The 13438-nt window shown below is 43.7% G+C and overlaps 1 protein-coding gene across 4 annotated transcripts in view; it reads right to left on the bottom strand.

Annotated features, from left to right (window-relative positions):
• si:dkey-172j4.3 (diacylglycerol kinase eta) overlaps positions 1-13438 on the bottom strand; it is a 148969-nt gene that overhangs the window by 17131 nt on the left and 118400 nt on the right. For all 4 annotated transcript variants that reach the window (XR_007956800.1, XM_052022122.1, XM_052022123.1 and 1 more), the window contains 6 exons: positions 13072-13179; positions 11859-11955; positions 8020-8127; positions 6249-6362; positions 2755-2889; positions 673-839 (listed from right to left, as the gene is read on the bottom strand). Coding sequence is in view for 3 of the 4 variants with exons in the window: in XM_052022122.1 (XP_051878082.1) it covers positions 673-839; positions 2755-2889; positions 6249-6362; positions 8020-8127; positions 11859-11955; positions 13072-13179 (729 nt within the window). In the remaining variant the exon portion in view is untranslated. The remainder of the gene's footprint in view (positions 1-672; positions 840-2754; positions 2890-6248; positions 6363-8019; positions 8128-11858; positions 11956-13071; positions 13180-13438) is intronic.

Here is a 13438-nt window from a genome sequence, read left to right as displayed (position 1 = left end):
GGGATCTAAGGCAAGTTGGCAAATTGGATCCAAAATTGGCTTGGTAATAGAAGGCAAAAGGTGATGGTGGAGGATTGGTCTTGTGATTGGAAATCTATGATCAGTGGTGTACCACAGGGAGCTGTGCTGGAAACTTTATTGTTTGTTACACACATGAATGATTTGCTTATGAATGTAAGGAGGTATGATTAGTAAGACTGCAGAAGTTATGGAAATTGGTGGTGTTGTTGATAGTGAGGTAGGTAGTTTTAGGCTACAGGATGATATTGATCAATTTGTAAGATGAACAGAGCAATGGCTGTTGGAATTAAATCCTGATAACTGTGAGGTGATGCGTTTTGGGAAGCCTAATAATGGTAGGAACACACAAAGAATGGTAGGACCATAGACGGTATTGACAAACATAAAGACCTTGGTTTATGTACAAAGAACCCAGGTAGATAAGGTGACCCGTGCGGTCACAGGGAGAATGTGTAAACTCCACAATGACAACACTGAAGGACAAGATCAAACCCAGGGCACTGGAGCTGAGAAGTGGTGGCTCAACTTGTTGTGCCACTGTCTGTATTTAATGAACCTCATTAATGACAATAGATATCTGATGAATCACTGAATGAAGCTGATAAATGTTAGCGGGCTCCTAGCACGCAGTGTTCTGACTCTGGGCTGTACCTGTTGATCAGGGTTTCTGCCGTCTGGGCAAACTGGTGGGCATCCACCACCTCCTCCTCTGTGAGGAACTCCATGGACTGCTGGGAACTCAGACGGTGCCGAGCTGGCTGCTTCAGGGAGTCTCCTTTGCACTTGACTTCCCAGGACTTTAAGGTGCTTTCAAAGGCCTGAGAAGGAGGAGAAGAATGTATGAAGAATCCAACCACACTTCAAGGTTACCATTCATGTCTCAGAGTCAAAGAAACTGCGGCACACAAAATCCTTTCTATTGGTTTCTTAAATCAAGTGACCCACTCCATTCCTGCTCTTCTCCCCGCCCCAACTCTCTTTTTCTAATTCTCCAGTTGCTCTTCAAAAACAACTCCAGTTCCTTTTATGCCACATTGTATTCCCTGCCCCAATGATACTAAGAGGGTTGTCCTATTGAGAGAGGCTAGACAGTTTGGGTCTGTATTCCTTAGAGATTAGAAGAATGAGCCGTGACACTATTCAAACATATAAGATCCTAATGTGGCTCGACAGGGTAGATGTTGAGATATTTTCGCTAGTTGCAGAGTCACAAACAAGGGGACGTAGCTACTAAATAAGGGCTGGTCATTTAAAAGTGAGGTGCACATAAATTTCTTCTCTCAGAGGGTGGTAAATCTCTGGAACTCTCTGCCCCCAAGGGTGGTGGAGGCTGGATCATCAGATATACAGTATTTAAGGTGGAGAGAGATAAATATTTGAAAGAGCGAGAAATTGAGTGTTATGGGGAACTGGCACAGAAGGGGAGTTGATGCCAGCATTGATCAACCATGATCATATTGAATGATGGGGCAGGTTTGAAGGACATGGTGGCCTACTTCTGCTCCTATTTTCTTGTGTCCTAACACTGAAGAAATTATCATCTGCCCACTTCAATGCTTTAATGAGCATGGTCAGTCTATGCCCAGAGGGAGAGGCCATCCTGGCTTTCTATCATTCAGTCAAATCACATCTGATGTGTAACTCAGGTCCATTCACCCATCATTCCTCCACCTCCGCCCATACACTCACTCAACCAAACTCCGTCTTTCTCAACAACACTACGTGTGGTCCATCAACTTCCCTGAGAACATAAGGAAGAGAAATAGGAGGTGGCCATTTAGCCCTTTGAGCCTGTTCCATCATTTTTCAAGGTCATAGCTGATCTCCTCCCCCAAGCACCATTTTCCTTGCCATCATTTCCTCAACATCCAGAAATCAATTGATAACTGTATCTGATGTCCAAACTGACTTTCACATTGTATTCCTCTCTATAGAAAGCCCAAATCCTATATATACCTATTTCAATCTTTTACCATCTGCACTCCCATTAGGACTACCAAAGAATGACTTGGGAGTCTCTAAGAATTGAAGTCTCTCTTGGAAACACTTTTATAGGCCATAAAATAAATTTTCTTTGAACACTTACACTTGTTGGTAATAAAAAATATTGTAGATGGAGCATTAAGACTGATGCGACTTCCCTCAAGGACCAATCAGGCAATGAATGGATAATGCAGGGTTTTGCTCTGAAATGCTGACCACCCCTTTACCTCCACAGATACTGCTTGATGCAGTTTATTGTTCACTGCAGGCAATGAAAGCTATGCTTGCTTTTGTTGTGTGTAAGAAGGTAGAGTCCATTGAGGAGATGTTGGGCAATCAATGGGGAGAGTACAAGGGTGGACAGATCAGACCATGAACTAGCCTGGTTTCCAAAATCCCTACCTTTATAGGTTGGAGTATCTTTAGTGCAGGATCTCTCAGCTTTCCACACTGTTACAAACCTTTGTGGACCACATTTCCATGTTTTTATTACCACATTGCCCTGCTGTTGCCAACGTAAAGGCATCATGTAACAACACAAGATTATACAAGGATAAGGTGCAACGTATCATTAATACAATCTCTAAATCTATGTCTATAAAGATCTGTCTTAGTGCCAGTACTTTGAATCTGCTCAGGACTTTTCCCACCTCATCCTGCTCACCTACAATCCAGAAACTGTTTATGGAGACTGTCTGAACATTACCCGCCTGGGATAAAACAGGAGCTGAAGTATTGGTATATATTTACCCTATCCCGGGTCAGCATTTGAGCTCTGTTCTTGTGCTGTATCTTGATCATTCCGGGGGGCTGGATCCAGGCTTCTCCATCCACCTGAACCGGAACACCTTCGTCTCCACTGATGGTGATCTTAACCATGCGACACTATGAGAAAATACAGCAGGAAATGGTGAACAAACCATCAGCAACTACACTGCAACTACCCACCCACAATCTCCCTCAGAATAGTGGGATAAATACAGAAAATCATCACTAAAAGTGATGATTTTCCCATAACAGACTGTCAAGCTAATATTAGGAAATTGAAAACACAGGAAACCTAAGAGGAAATATCATTCACTGAGGCATTTGAGAGGATGGGCCTTACACTGAAATATCTGCAAGACAAAGGTCTCCGATCAACCTGCCCTCACTGCAGAACACTTCCCTCTGACAATAAAGGTTCATGGCAAGAACTTGGAAAACATGGACCACTTTCCGCATCTCAGGAGCTGCCTCTCAGCAACAGCAAGCATCAACCACCACTTTCAATGCATTAATACTTCTATTGATTGAGAACTAGGGTATTTGACAAGACCTCAGACCTGCCTCTTGTGTGCTTCTGACACCTGGACTACCTATGACAGGCATCCCAAGGCATTGGAAAAATATCATTAATGTTGTCTCCACAAAATCCTCCAAATTCACTGGAATGACAAGTGAAGCAATGATAGTGTCCTCTCCCAAGCTGACATCCCCAGCACTGAGGCCCTTGTTACACTCACTCAGCTACATTGGGCAGGCCACCTAGTTTGCATACCCTGCACCAGACTCCTAAGCCAGACATACTATCTTAACTTTGTTGTGGAAAGAGATTAGCAGGCAGATGGTGAAAAAGATCCAAGGATGTGCTCAAAGCCTCTTTGAAGTGCAAAATCCCAACAGACCTCTGGGAATCTTTGGCCCATGATTGCTCAACACAGAGAAGGAGCATTTGGGATGACATTGAGAATGCCAAGTCCATTCACTCTGAGGACACAGAAGCCCTGTCTAGGCAACAGGAGATCAGACCACCTCACAAACTACCCTCAGCACCTCAGAACCCATCATACTGGAGTAGAAATAGGTCATCATCGATCCTGAGAGATTGCATAAGGAGAAAGGAAGATTGATCCTAAAACCCATATTCACTTCCTGTGGTAGCCCCATGCATGTTCATTCCCTCAGAGAACATTCTCTACCAATCTCGACCTTGAATATGGTTATCAACTGGGCATTAACAGGCCTTTGAGAACTCTGAAGATTTACAACATTCTGCATGCATGAATTTCTAATTGTAACTCCTGATCTGAGACTACAGTCCCTAGTTCTGACTCCCAACCTGAGGAAGAATCCCCTCAGTCACCATGCTGACAGAATCCCACTCAGAATCCTGTCACCTGCTGTAAGCTCCTGTCTTGTTCCTGTAAACTCCAACAAGCACAGACCAAACATCTTTAAATAATCTTTGCAGAAAAAAGTCCTGCAGCCCAGGACTTGCTTGCCTGGAAATTCATCCCTCATTGGTGGAGCAGTCTTGTACTGTTTTCAAAACTCAATTTGGAATGAAATTCAGAATGAAGCACAGTGCATCACCACCAGATGGCGTGATCACCACACTCCACTGCAAGAAATACCACCTCATTGTGTCAGTGCTGAGAATTCCCAAAGAGACAGTAACATCAGGAGTAGGGAGTGATGAGGCGGAGCGGAAAAGTAAAAAATCTACAAAAGCTGAGCAAAATCCTTCATTCATATCCACATTCTTCTCTTGTGATAAGTCCATGGTTCTCAAAAAATTGGTCTTCCAAGCTCACGAGTCCTATCTGGTGATAGTGTCTGTTCTCCCAGCTACAATGCATTCCGATAATACTGTCCTTTTTCCAATATGCTATCTTCATCTTGTCTCCTCTCCTCACACCCAACTCCCCATACCCCAACCCTCTGTTCCCATGTTTCCCTGGGATACTGTTAGTTCTCCCTGTGCTACCTGGAGACGGTCTCCTAGACAATGTCACCTCAGCCCATTATATTGCTTCTTCTCCCCTGGCAGGTGCACCATCTGGTCTTGTTCTCCACATTCCCAGTCTCAGCAGTGCCCAGTCAACCTGGCAGACTCTCCTTGCAACTATACACGAACATAGAACAGAGCAAAGAATAGCATAAGGCCCTTCAGCCCACCATATCTGCACTGGGCATGATGTTAATCTAAAGTAATCCCACCTGCCTGCATATGGTCCATATTCCTTCATTCCCTGCCTGTTCATGTGTTATCTAAATGCCCCTTTAACATTGCTATCGTATCTGCTTCTCCCACCTCCCTTGGTAGTGCTTTCCAGGCAACTACCACTCTGGATAAAAAAAAACTTGCCTTTCAAATCTCCTTCAAACTTTCCCCCTTTCACCTAAACCAACATTGTCTAATATTGGACATTTTGACCCTCGTAAAAAGAATCTGAATATCTACCTAATCTATGCCTCTCATAATGTTATACATTTCTATCAGGTTGCCCCTCGGTCTCCAAAGCTCCAAAGAAAAAAAATCTGAGATTATCCAACCTCTTATAGCTAATACATTCCAATTCAGCCGACATCCTGGTGAACCTCTTCTACATCCTCTCCAAAGCCTCCACATCCTTCCAATGGTGTGGCAAGCAGAACTGCACTCAATACTTAACAAATGTGGTCCAAACAAAGTTTTATACAGCTGCAACATGATTTCCAAACTTATATAGTCAATGCCCTGACTGATGAAGGCAAGTGTGCCATACATCTTCTTTACCATCCTATCCACTTACATTGCAACTTTCAAGAACCCCTCTGTAAATCAGTGCTCCTAAGGTTCCTGCCATTTGCTGTGTACATTCCTCCTGCATCTGCCCTCCCAAAATGCATCACCTCACGCTTGTCTAGATTTCTGTCCAAATTTCCAACTGAGCTATATCCTGCTGTATCATTTGACAACTTCCATCACCATCCACAACTTCAGCAATTTTTGTGTCATCATGTCATTTGCAAACTTACCAAACTTGCCAAGGTTCCATCAAAACCTGTGACCTCTATCAGTGGAAAGGGCAGGTTGGCAGAGTGGAAACCATAAGAATTGAAGATTCCTTGCCAAATCACAAGTGCTATTAATCCGGAAATATGTACCGATCATCCATGTCACAATAGATCTCCCTACCTAATAACATTGTTACAGCGTCTTCATGACAGCACCTCAAGTAGTTCAAGAAGGCAATTCATCAGCATCTTCTCAAATGCTAGTAGAGGTATGCGATAAATGCTGCTCTAGCTTGCAGTGTCCACATCACACAAGTGAATAAAAGCAAGTACTACCCCTTAACCCTGTCTGTTCTTCCAAAGCTGTGCTGTCTGCTTATGTTCTCACACTTCAGGATTCCTGTACGCTTTCTGTTGATAGTTTCTGATCTCTCAAGCTGGCCTGTACTAACCAGTCACACTCTCTTCTCTCCCAGACTTACCTGTGCTATCCGATGATACTGCAGGTTAATCACTCTGGATACAGCCATCTGGATGCTTCCAAACACTGCCACTACCTCCAGCTTCTTGTCATCAAAGGATGGTGCTCCATAACTCTGGAATAACATTTAACAGTTACTACTCAAATACATGCCAGCCATCAATTTATATCTAAGCCAGTCACACATTAACATGGGGCATGGGGGGGGGGGGGTGGGGAGGGTGGGAGGAGGCACAGTGTCATAACTAGTAGAGCTGTAGCCTCAGAGCTCCTGCAATCTAGGTTCTATCCTTACATCCAGTGCTGTTGGTGTGGAGTTTGCAGGTTTTCCTTTTGACCATGTGGGTATCCCCCATGTACTCTGTTTTCCTCTAAATGGCCATTAAAAATTCATCCTAGTGTGTTGGTGAGTGGTAGAATCTGGGAGGAATTGATTGGAATACGAGGAGAATACAAAATGGGATTACTATAGGATTGGTGCAAATGGGTGCTTGATGTTTGGCATGGACTTAGTGGGCCAAACGGCCAGTTTCTGAGCTATTTGACTCTATAACATTAATGTGAATGTGACTCATCTGTAAATTGTTATCTTCAGTCACCCTCTTTTCCAAATTCCCAGCTGTATCCTGCAGCAAATTCTGATACATTATCAGAGTGTTTGCGTTCTCACTTTTCCTCCTTTCACTGCAGAAGCTGCAAATCCTTTCTGCCACTAGTTACACTCCTTGCAACTCACTAGGGTTTGTCCTTCATGCACTAATCCAGATACTGAGGTGTCAGGCCATTCAGTAACCTTGGGGGTTCATTACAGCTGAGCAGATTCGAGCCTCACTTGCAACCTCATCCAGAAGCTTTGCAGATCCTGTACGGATATATGGAACAGGACCATGGGCTGTAGATTTGTGGTTGTCTCCTGAGTATCCTGTGATTTACTTTAATCCAACCTCTGATATGGCCCTTATTATTTCAGTTGCTTTGTTTCTCCAAGAACTTTCAGCATGTGGAATAATTTGCACTGACACAAATAATGTTGTTACTGTAAATGCTACCATTCTATAAGAAGGTGATTAAAATGGCAGGGCTGTGAGTCCCAATTTGTAGAGAGTACCTGGCTTCAAATAAGTGTTAATGTCTATTTGCAATACATAGTATCAGGAGAGGTTGGATGAAACTTGGATTTAGCTATGAGGAGAGAACAGACAAACTTGGATTGTTTTCTCTGGTGCGTTGGAAGCTAAAGGGGAGACATGAAAAAAGTTTATGAAATTATGAGAGGCGTAGATAGACTAGATAGCCAGAGTCTTTTTCCTGAGATGGAAACATCAAATACTAGAGGGCATTAGGTTTAAGGTGAGAGGGGAAAGTTTAAAGGAGATTTGGGAGGTAAGATTTTTTTAGGTGGATGGAATGTGTTGCAAGGGGAAATGGTAGAAGCAGATACAATAGTGATGTTTAGGAGGCAATTAGAAAGACACACGAACAGGCAGGGAATAGAGGAATATAGATCAGACGGCAAATGGGATTGGTTTATTTGGCATCATGGCTGGCACAGACATTGTGTACAGAAGGGCCTGTACTTGTGCTGTACTGTTCTATGTTTTACATTCTATACTAACATCCTTGAGATGTATACACCAATACCAGAGTGCATTGAAACCCAATGTTCACTCATGTCTGTGTTTACCATCCACAAATTAGCATGCACAGTATATCCAGATATTTGGCTTTAATGGACCAGAGCGCAGAGCTACTCAGTGTACAGAGTTACTCACATCATTCTCTTTCGTTCCTCCCCAGAAGTTGATTCCACCAGCATAGCTTGGGATATTGAGTACTGCCAAGCCCTGGAGACTGGGGAGTGAGATGGACACTCCATCGCACTGCAAAACAGAAACAGACACACTTCAGTGGCAATGCCAAGTACACCTGAGAAGGAACAGCACCTGGAAAAGTTCATCATCCAAGCAGTGGAAGAACTGATCAGTCAGAGGCCCAAGCAATCAAAGGTTATAGCAGAAATTAAAGCTCACATTGTAGGAGACAACACACTGTTGCTGAGGAAGAATGGTTAGCTAACAGGAAACAGAGCAGCCATTAATGGGTCTTTTGCTGGTTGGGGGTGTGCCACAGGGATTCCTGCTGGGGCTAAAGTCATAGAGTCTTTGAGTCATAAGAGATACAGCTGGAAACAATCCCTTCAGCCGACCATGTCCATGCTGACCATCAACCATCCATTCACACGCATCCTACATTAATCCTATGTTAATTTGTTTCTAATTCTCCCCACATTCTCATCAATTTCCCCCAGGTTCTACCAGCTACCTACACACTGGGAACTAACAGCGGTCAATTACCTCCCAACCCCCACATCTTTGATGTCAGGATCAAAACTGGGTCTCTGGTGCTACACCGCAACTTCATATGATTGATATAAATGATTTGGACAAGGGTACCAAAAGTATGGTTGCCAATTTTCTGAGGACACAAAGGTAGTGAAGCAAGTTTGACGAGGGCACGAGAGGCTTGCAGTGGGATTTGGGCAGGTTAAGTGAGTGGGCAGAGATTTGGGGTACAATGTCAGAAAATGTGAAATTATCCATTTTTGATAGGAAAATAAAGAAACATTTTATCTCCATGGTAAGAGATTATAGAGCTCTGAAGTGCAAAAGGATGTGGGTGTCCTTGTGCACAAAGTTCACAAAAGACTAATATGCAAGTACGGCTAAGTAATTAGAAAAGCTAACAGAATATTATCATTAATTACAAGGGGAAGGTAAAATTAGGCAGGTTTTGCTTCATTTATACAGGGAACTGGTAAGACCACATTGGAGAAGTGTGTATGTTCATGATCTCCTAATTTAAGGAAGGATGTTGAAGAGCTGGGGAAGTTCAGTTAAAGTTTATAACACTTACATCTGGAATAAGTATGTTGTCTAACAAAGAAATTTTGGACAGGTTTGGTTGTATCCCTGGAGTTTAAAAGAGTGAGAGGGGACTTAATTGAAACATACAAGATCCTGTGAGGTCCTGAGTGATTGGATGTGGAGAGGATGTTTCCACTTGTGGGAAAATCTAGAACAAATGGTCACTGGTTGAAAACAAATGGTCACCCATTTAAGACATGGGCAAGGTGAGGGTCATGAGTCTTTGGAGCGCTCTTCCTCAAGGGGCAATGGAAACAGAGTGTTTGAATATGCTTAGGACAGAGTTAGATACGTATTTGATAAACAAGAGGGTCATAAGTTACCAAGAGTCGGCAGGGATGCATTGTTGCAGTTACAACCAGATCAGCCATTGTGGAGACACAAGAGATGGCAGATGTTGGAATCTGGAGCAACACACAAAAAGCTGGAACTCTGACCCGCTGAGTTTCTCCAGCTTTTTGTGTCTTGTTCGAGATCAGCCATTATCTTGTTATAGTAGGTTTGAGGGGACAAGTGGCCAACTCCTGTCATTAATTCACACACCTGTGTGTACAATCGATAGCGGGTTATCCAGTGATATCTACACTCTTCAGTTCCTCTTTACAATGACAACAAAGCACCATCTTTCATTGATAAAACATCATTCTGAGAGCAGTGGAGATGTGGATTGTTTACTCCCAAATAACTGTAGATGCTACGGCCAACATCACCACTCATATAGTGAGTGTTCATTGGAGATGGCAGAGTTACAGAGGTGACTGTGGGCAGTCTGGCTGAAGGGACTTTTCGAGGATGATTGTGATGAGGTAATGTGGAGCAATTTAGAGAGAGATTTCCAGCTGGGAGCTGAAATGTCTGGGACCCTTCAGTGAAGCTGAGGGAGCAGCAGAATGGCTGGAAGGCCCGCCATGGAAAGGTGGAGGACATGGGTAGGGAGAGACAGCAGACAGGGAGTGGGGCTGGTGCAAAGCAGAGAAGACATCTTTTTGTTCTTAAATTACATCAAGCTCCCCACATCTGAATAGCCCAGTCATTCCTTCATCCTAGCTCAACCTTAAACCATCCCATTCCTCAAGTAGTTTCTCCTCATTCTTGTCAGAATGTCCAGATTCATCCCAGTTCTTCTGTCATCCCAATCTCTCCTTCAAGATTCCACTCCCTTCCTAAACCTTCTTCCTTTTTTTTATCCTGAACCTTACATGTACATCCAAATATTTCCCTCACTGCAGCCTTTCCCACATCCCAGCACTTCCTCTCACAATCCCATCCTCTCCAGAGGCTGTGTCTTTCCTTCATCTCAGTGCTCTGGGTATCCCACGTCAGATGATAAATCCTTCTGGAATCTGTAAGGAGAGGCTGGCATGAGAGGATGACTAATTTTACACTGCCCTCATCAGGCTAATCCTTCTCTTGATGTTGATGGGTTCTTCATCTCCTGTCTCAACAATTACTCCCAATGACAGAATGATATGAAAGACGGACTGAAGCTCCCTCTACGTTGCCCCATTGAACACTCTTAGGACAGTTACAAATCTGGGCTGGAAACAGATTAAAAGCCCTTGTTGACTGTCCCATTGAACAGGGCAGCTACAGAGCAGGCTGGAGAGAGAGTAAAATCCCTTCTAGATTCAGGCACGTTGATAAGAGCCAAATAATATGTCACAATAGTGCTAATAAAAAAGTGTCCAATCACCTACCTTTGACATTCATTGATATTACCTCTGCTAACTACAAACACTATTAACATCCTGGTGTCACCAGAAACTCAGTTAAACCAACCATATAAATATCCTTGCTACAAGAGCAGGTCAAAGGCTGGGTATCATGTGGCAAATGACTCATCTCCTGACAACCCCCACGGGCTTTCTACCATTTACAAAGCACGTCAGGAGTGTGATCATCTCCACCTGCCTGGATGAGTACAGCTCCAGCAACACTCAAGAAACTGAAAACAATTCAAGTCAAAGCAGACCACTTGATTGGCACCCCTTCCAACACCTTAAACTTTCATTCTCTCCACCACTAATGCACAATAGCTGCAGTGTGCACCATCTGCAACATGCACCGCAGTTACTCACTCCAACTACAACTCCCAAGAAAGATAAAGAGAAAGGGGAGAAGTGCATGGAACACCACCCCTTGCAGTTTCTTCTCTGATTTGGAAATGCATCAGTGCTCCCTCATCACTGATGGGTCTAAATACTGCAACTCCCTCCCCAACATTGTGGGAGCACCTTCACTAGAAGGACTGAAGCAGTTCAATTAAGCCACTAACTACCACCTTCTTAAGGCAATTTGGGATGGATAATAAATGCTGCCCTTGTCGATGATGTCCAGATCCCAAAACGAATAAGAAAAAAACACTTGTCACATTGAAAATTCACATCGCAGTTACAGAGCAGACACACCTATTAAAGTCCTCTCTATGCTTACCATTGAACATTCTAAGGGGAGGTACAGGATTGACAAGATTCAGAGCAAAATTAGTTTTATCCCCAACTCAGTGAAAATATGCCCCTATACTGATCACTTTTGTGGTGAACTCCTGAGTAAACTAATGTAGCTATATGCTAGATTTATGTAGGGGCTTTCCAGTCTGCACGTGAATCAAACCACACTGCAGCCCAACCTTAGAGAACAGTGCTCCAAGCAGTTCCACCACCCAGCCATAGGAATCAGCTACATACCTCCAAATGGATACGCTGCTCTAAATTCTTGTATGTTCTCTGGAGAAGTTCTTTGGTGCCAAGGACTCCATACAACATCATGTTCTTGGTTCGACTTCTGGTCAAAGGAAACATAACAGAATTCAACACTGGGTGCTATCATCTGCAACACTGGTGGCTGGAACAGGCCAAGTCCAGTCTGCCTTGCTGAGTCAGCCACAGAGCCTGGGACAGACCTGAACCATCATCTGCCATTGCACATATAGAGGCTATAGACTATGAAAATTGTTATATACAAAGGAACATTTTGGGACAGATCTGGATCAGTCTGCTTTCCAAACAGAAAATGCTGGGAATACTCAGCAGGTCAGGCAACGTAGGTGGAAACAGGAACAGACGATACTTTTCAGGTTGAAGACTCTTTGATGACAAGTGGGAAAGGCGTGGGATAGAACACGATTAAAGTTGAAGAGCACATGGAGGCAGATGGGAAGGTGGGATCAGATGGAGAAGGAGATGGTAGTGGTGCTGGCTGAGAGAGGCTGGAGTGAAAGTGTGTTTGGGGGAGTATCAATGGGAGGAGATGAATAAAATCTGAAATATGAGTAGAAGAAAATATAAACTAAATTCTGGGAATGGGACATCTGCGGATGGAGTGTCTGGTCATCTGAAATTGTTGTATTCGGTGTTGAATCCAGAAGGCTTTAATATGTCAAGTGCAGTTCTTTGAATTTAGGATGGATTTCATGGAAACAGAGTAGGAAGCTGTGGAGAGGGTGTTACAGTGGGAGTGAGATGGAGAATTAATCTCTGTCCATCCATACACTGGATACCAGGACTGGGATAGACCTGATATGCCTGCATTGGACCGGACACGTAGTGATAGTCTAGGACAGACCTGGATCAAACCATTGCACCACTTACATAAGCATAATCTGGAATAGACCTGTATTATTCCATGCACATATACGCAAGGCACAGAACTTGGGTCAAGGTTGTGTTGCACAGACACATTAGGGATTGTCAGATTTAGACCCAGATCAGTATGCATTACTCTGTGTAGGGAGGGATATCCTGGGATAGAGCTAGATCAGTCTCTGATGTACCAAGACACATTGGGGATTGTCAGAGGCAGACCTGCATCAGCCTGGGATATGTCAGAGGGATGGTCTAGGCCACACTTGTGTTACGTCACAAGGAGCAGGCCCCAGTTCAAGGAAGTGAGACCACGTACCTGCATTTTTTGGGGTGTTCATCCCTCTTGTTGTTGAACTCCAGTGATATCTTGGCATCCAGTCCAATGCCAAAGTAATTATTCATGACACATTTCTCTGAGAAAGATCTAGAACAAAAGGGACTGAGCTCAGGATACAAGGTATCATCTCCAGTGAAAGACATTCAGAATCGTGGATCCCAGAGAGGGAAGTCATTCAACTCATCAGTCCTGTACTGGCCCTTTAAGAGCCAATCTAACTTGGACCCAGAGCTCAGGGTTTTACCCCAAAGCTCTGCAAACAAGCCCACTTCATGGACCTATCTAATTATCTCTTTTGTAATCTGTTTCCACCATAACCCACTGTGTCAGAACCACAAATCCCTAA

The sequence above is a fragment of the Pristis pectinata genome, chromosome 8 (genome assembly GCF_009764475.1).
Source record: "Pristis pectinata isolate sPriPec2 chromosome 8, sPriPec2.1.pri, whole genome shotgun sequence".
In the NCBI taxonomy this organism is placed as follows: Eukaryota; Metazoa; Chordata; class Chondrichthyes; order Rhinopristiformes; family Pristidae; genus Pristis; species Pristis pectinata.
The sequence above is the reverse complement of the archived record's forward strand: the minus strand, read 5'-3'. Positions and strand labels throughout refer to the sequence as shown.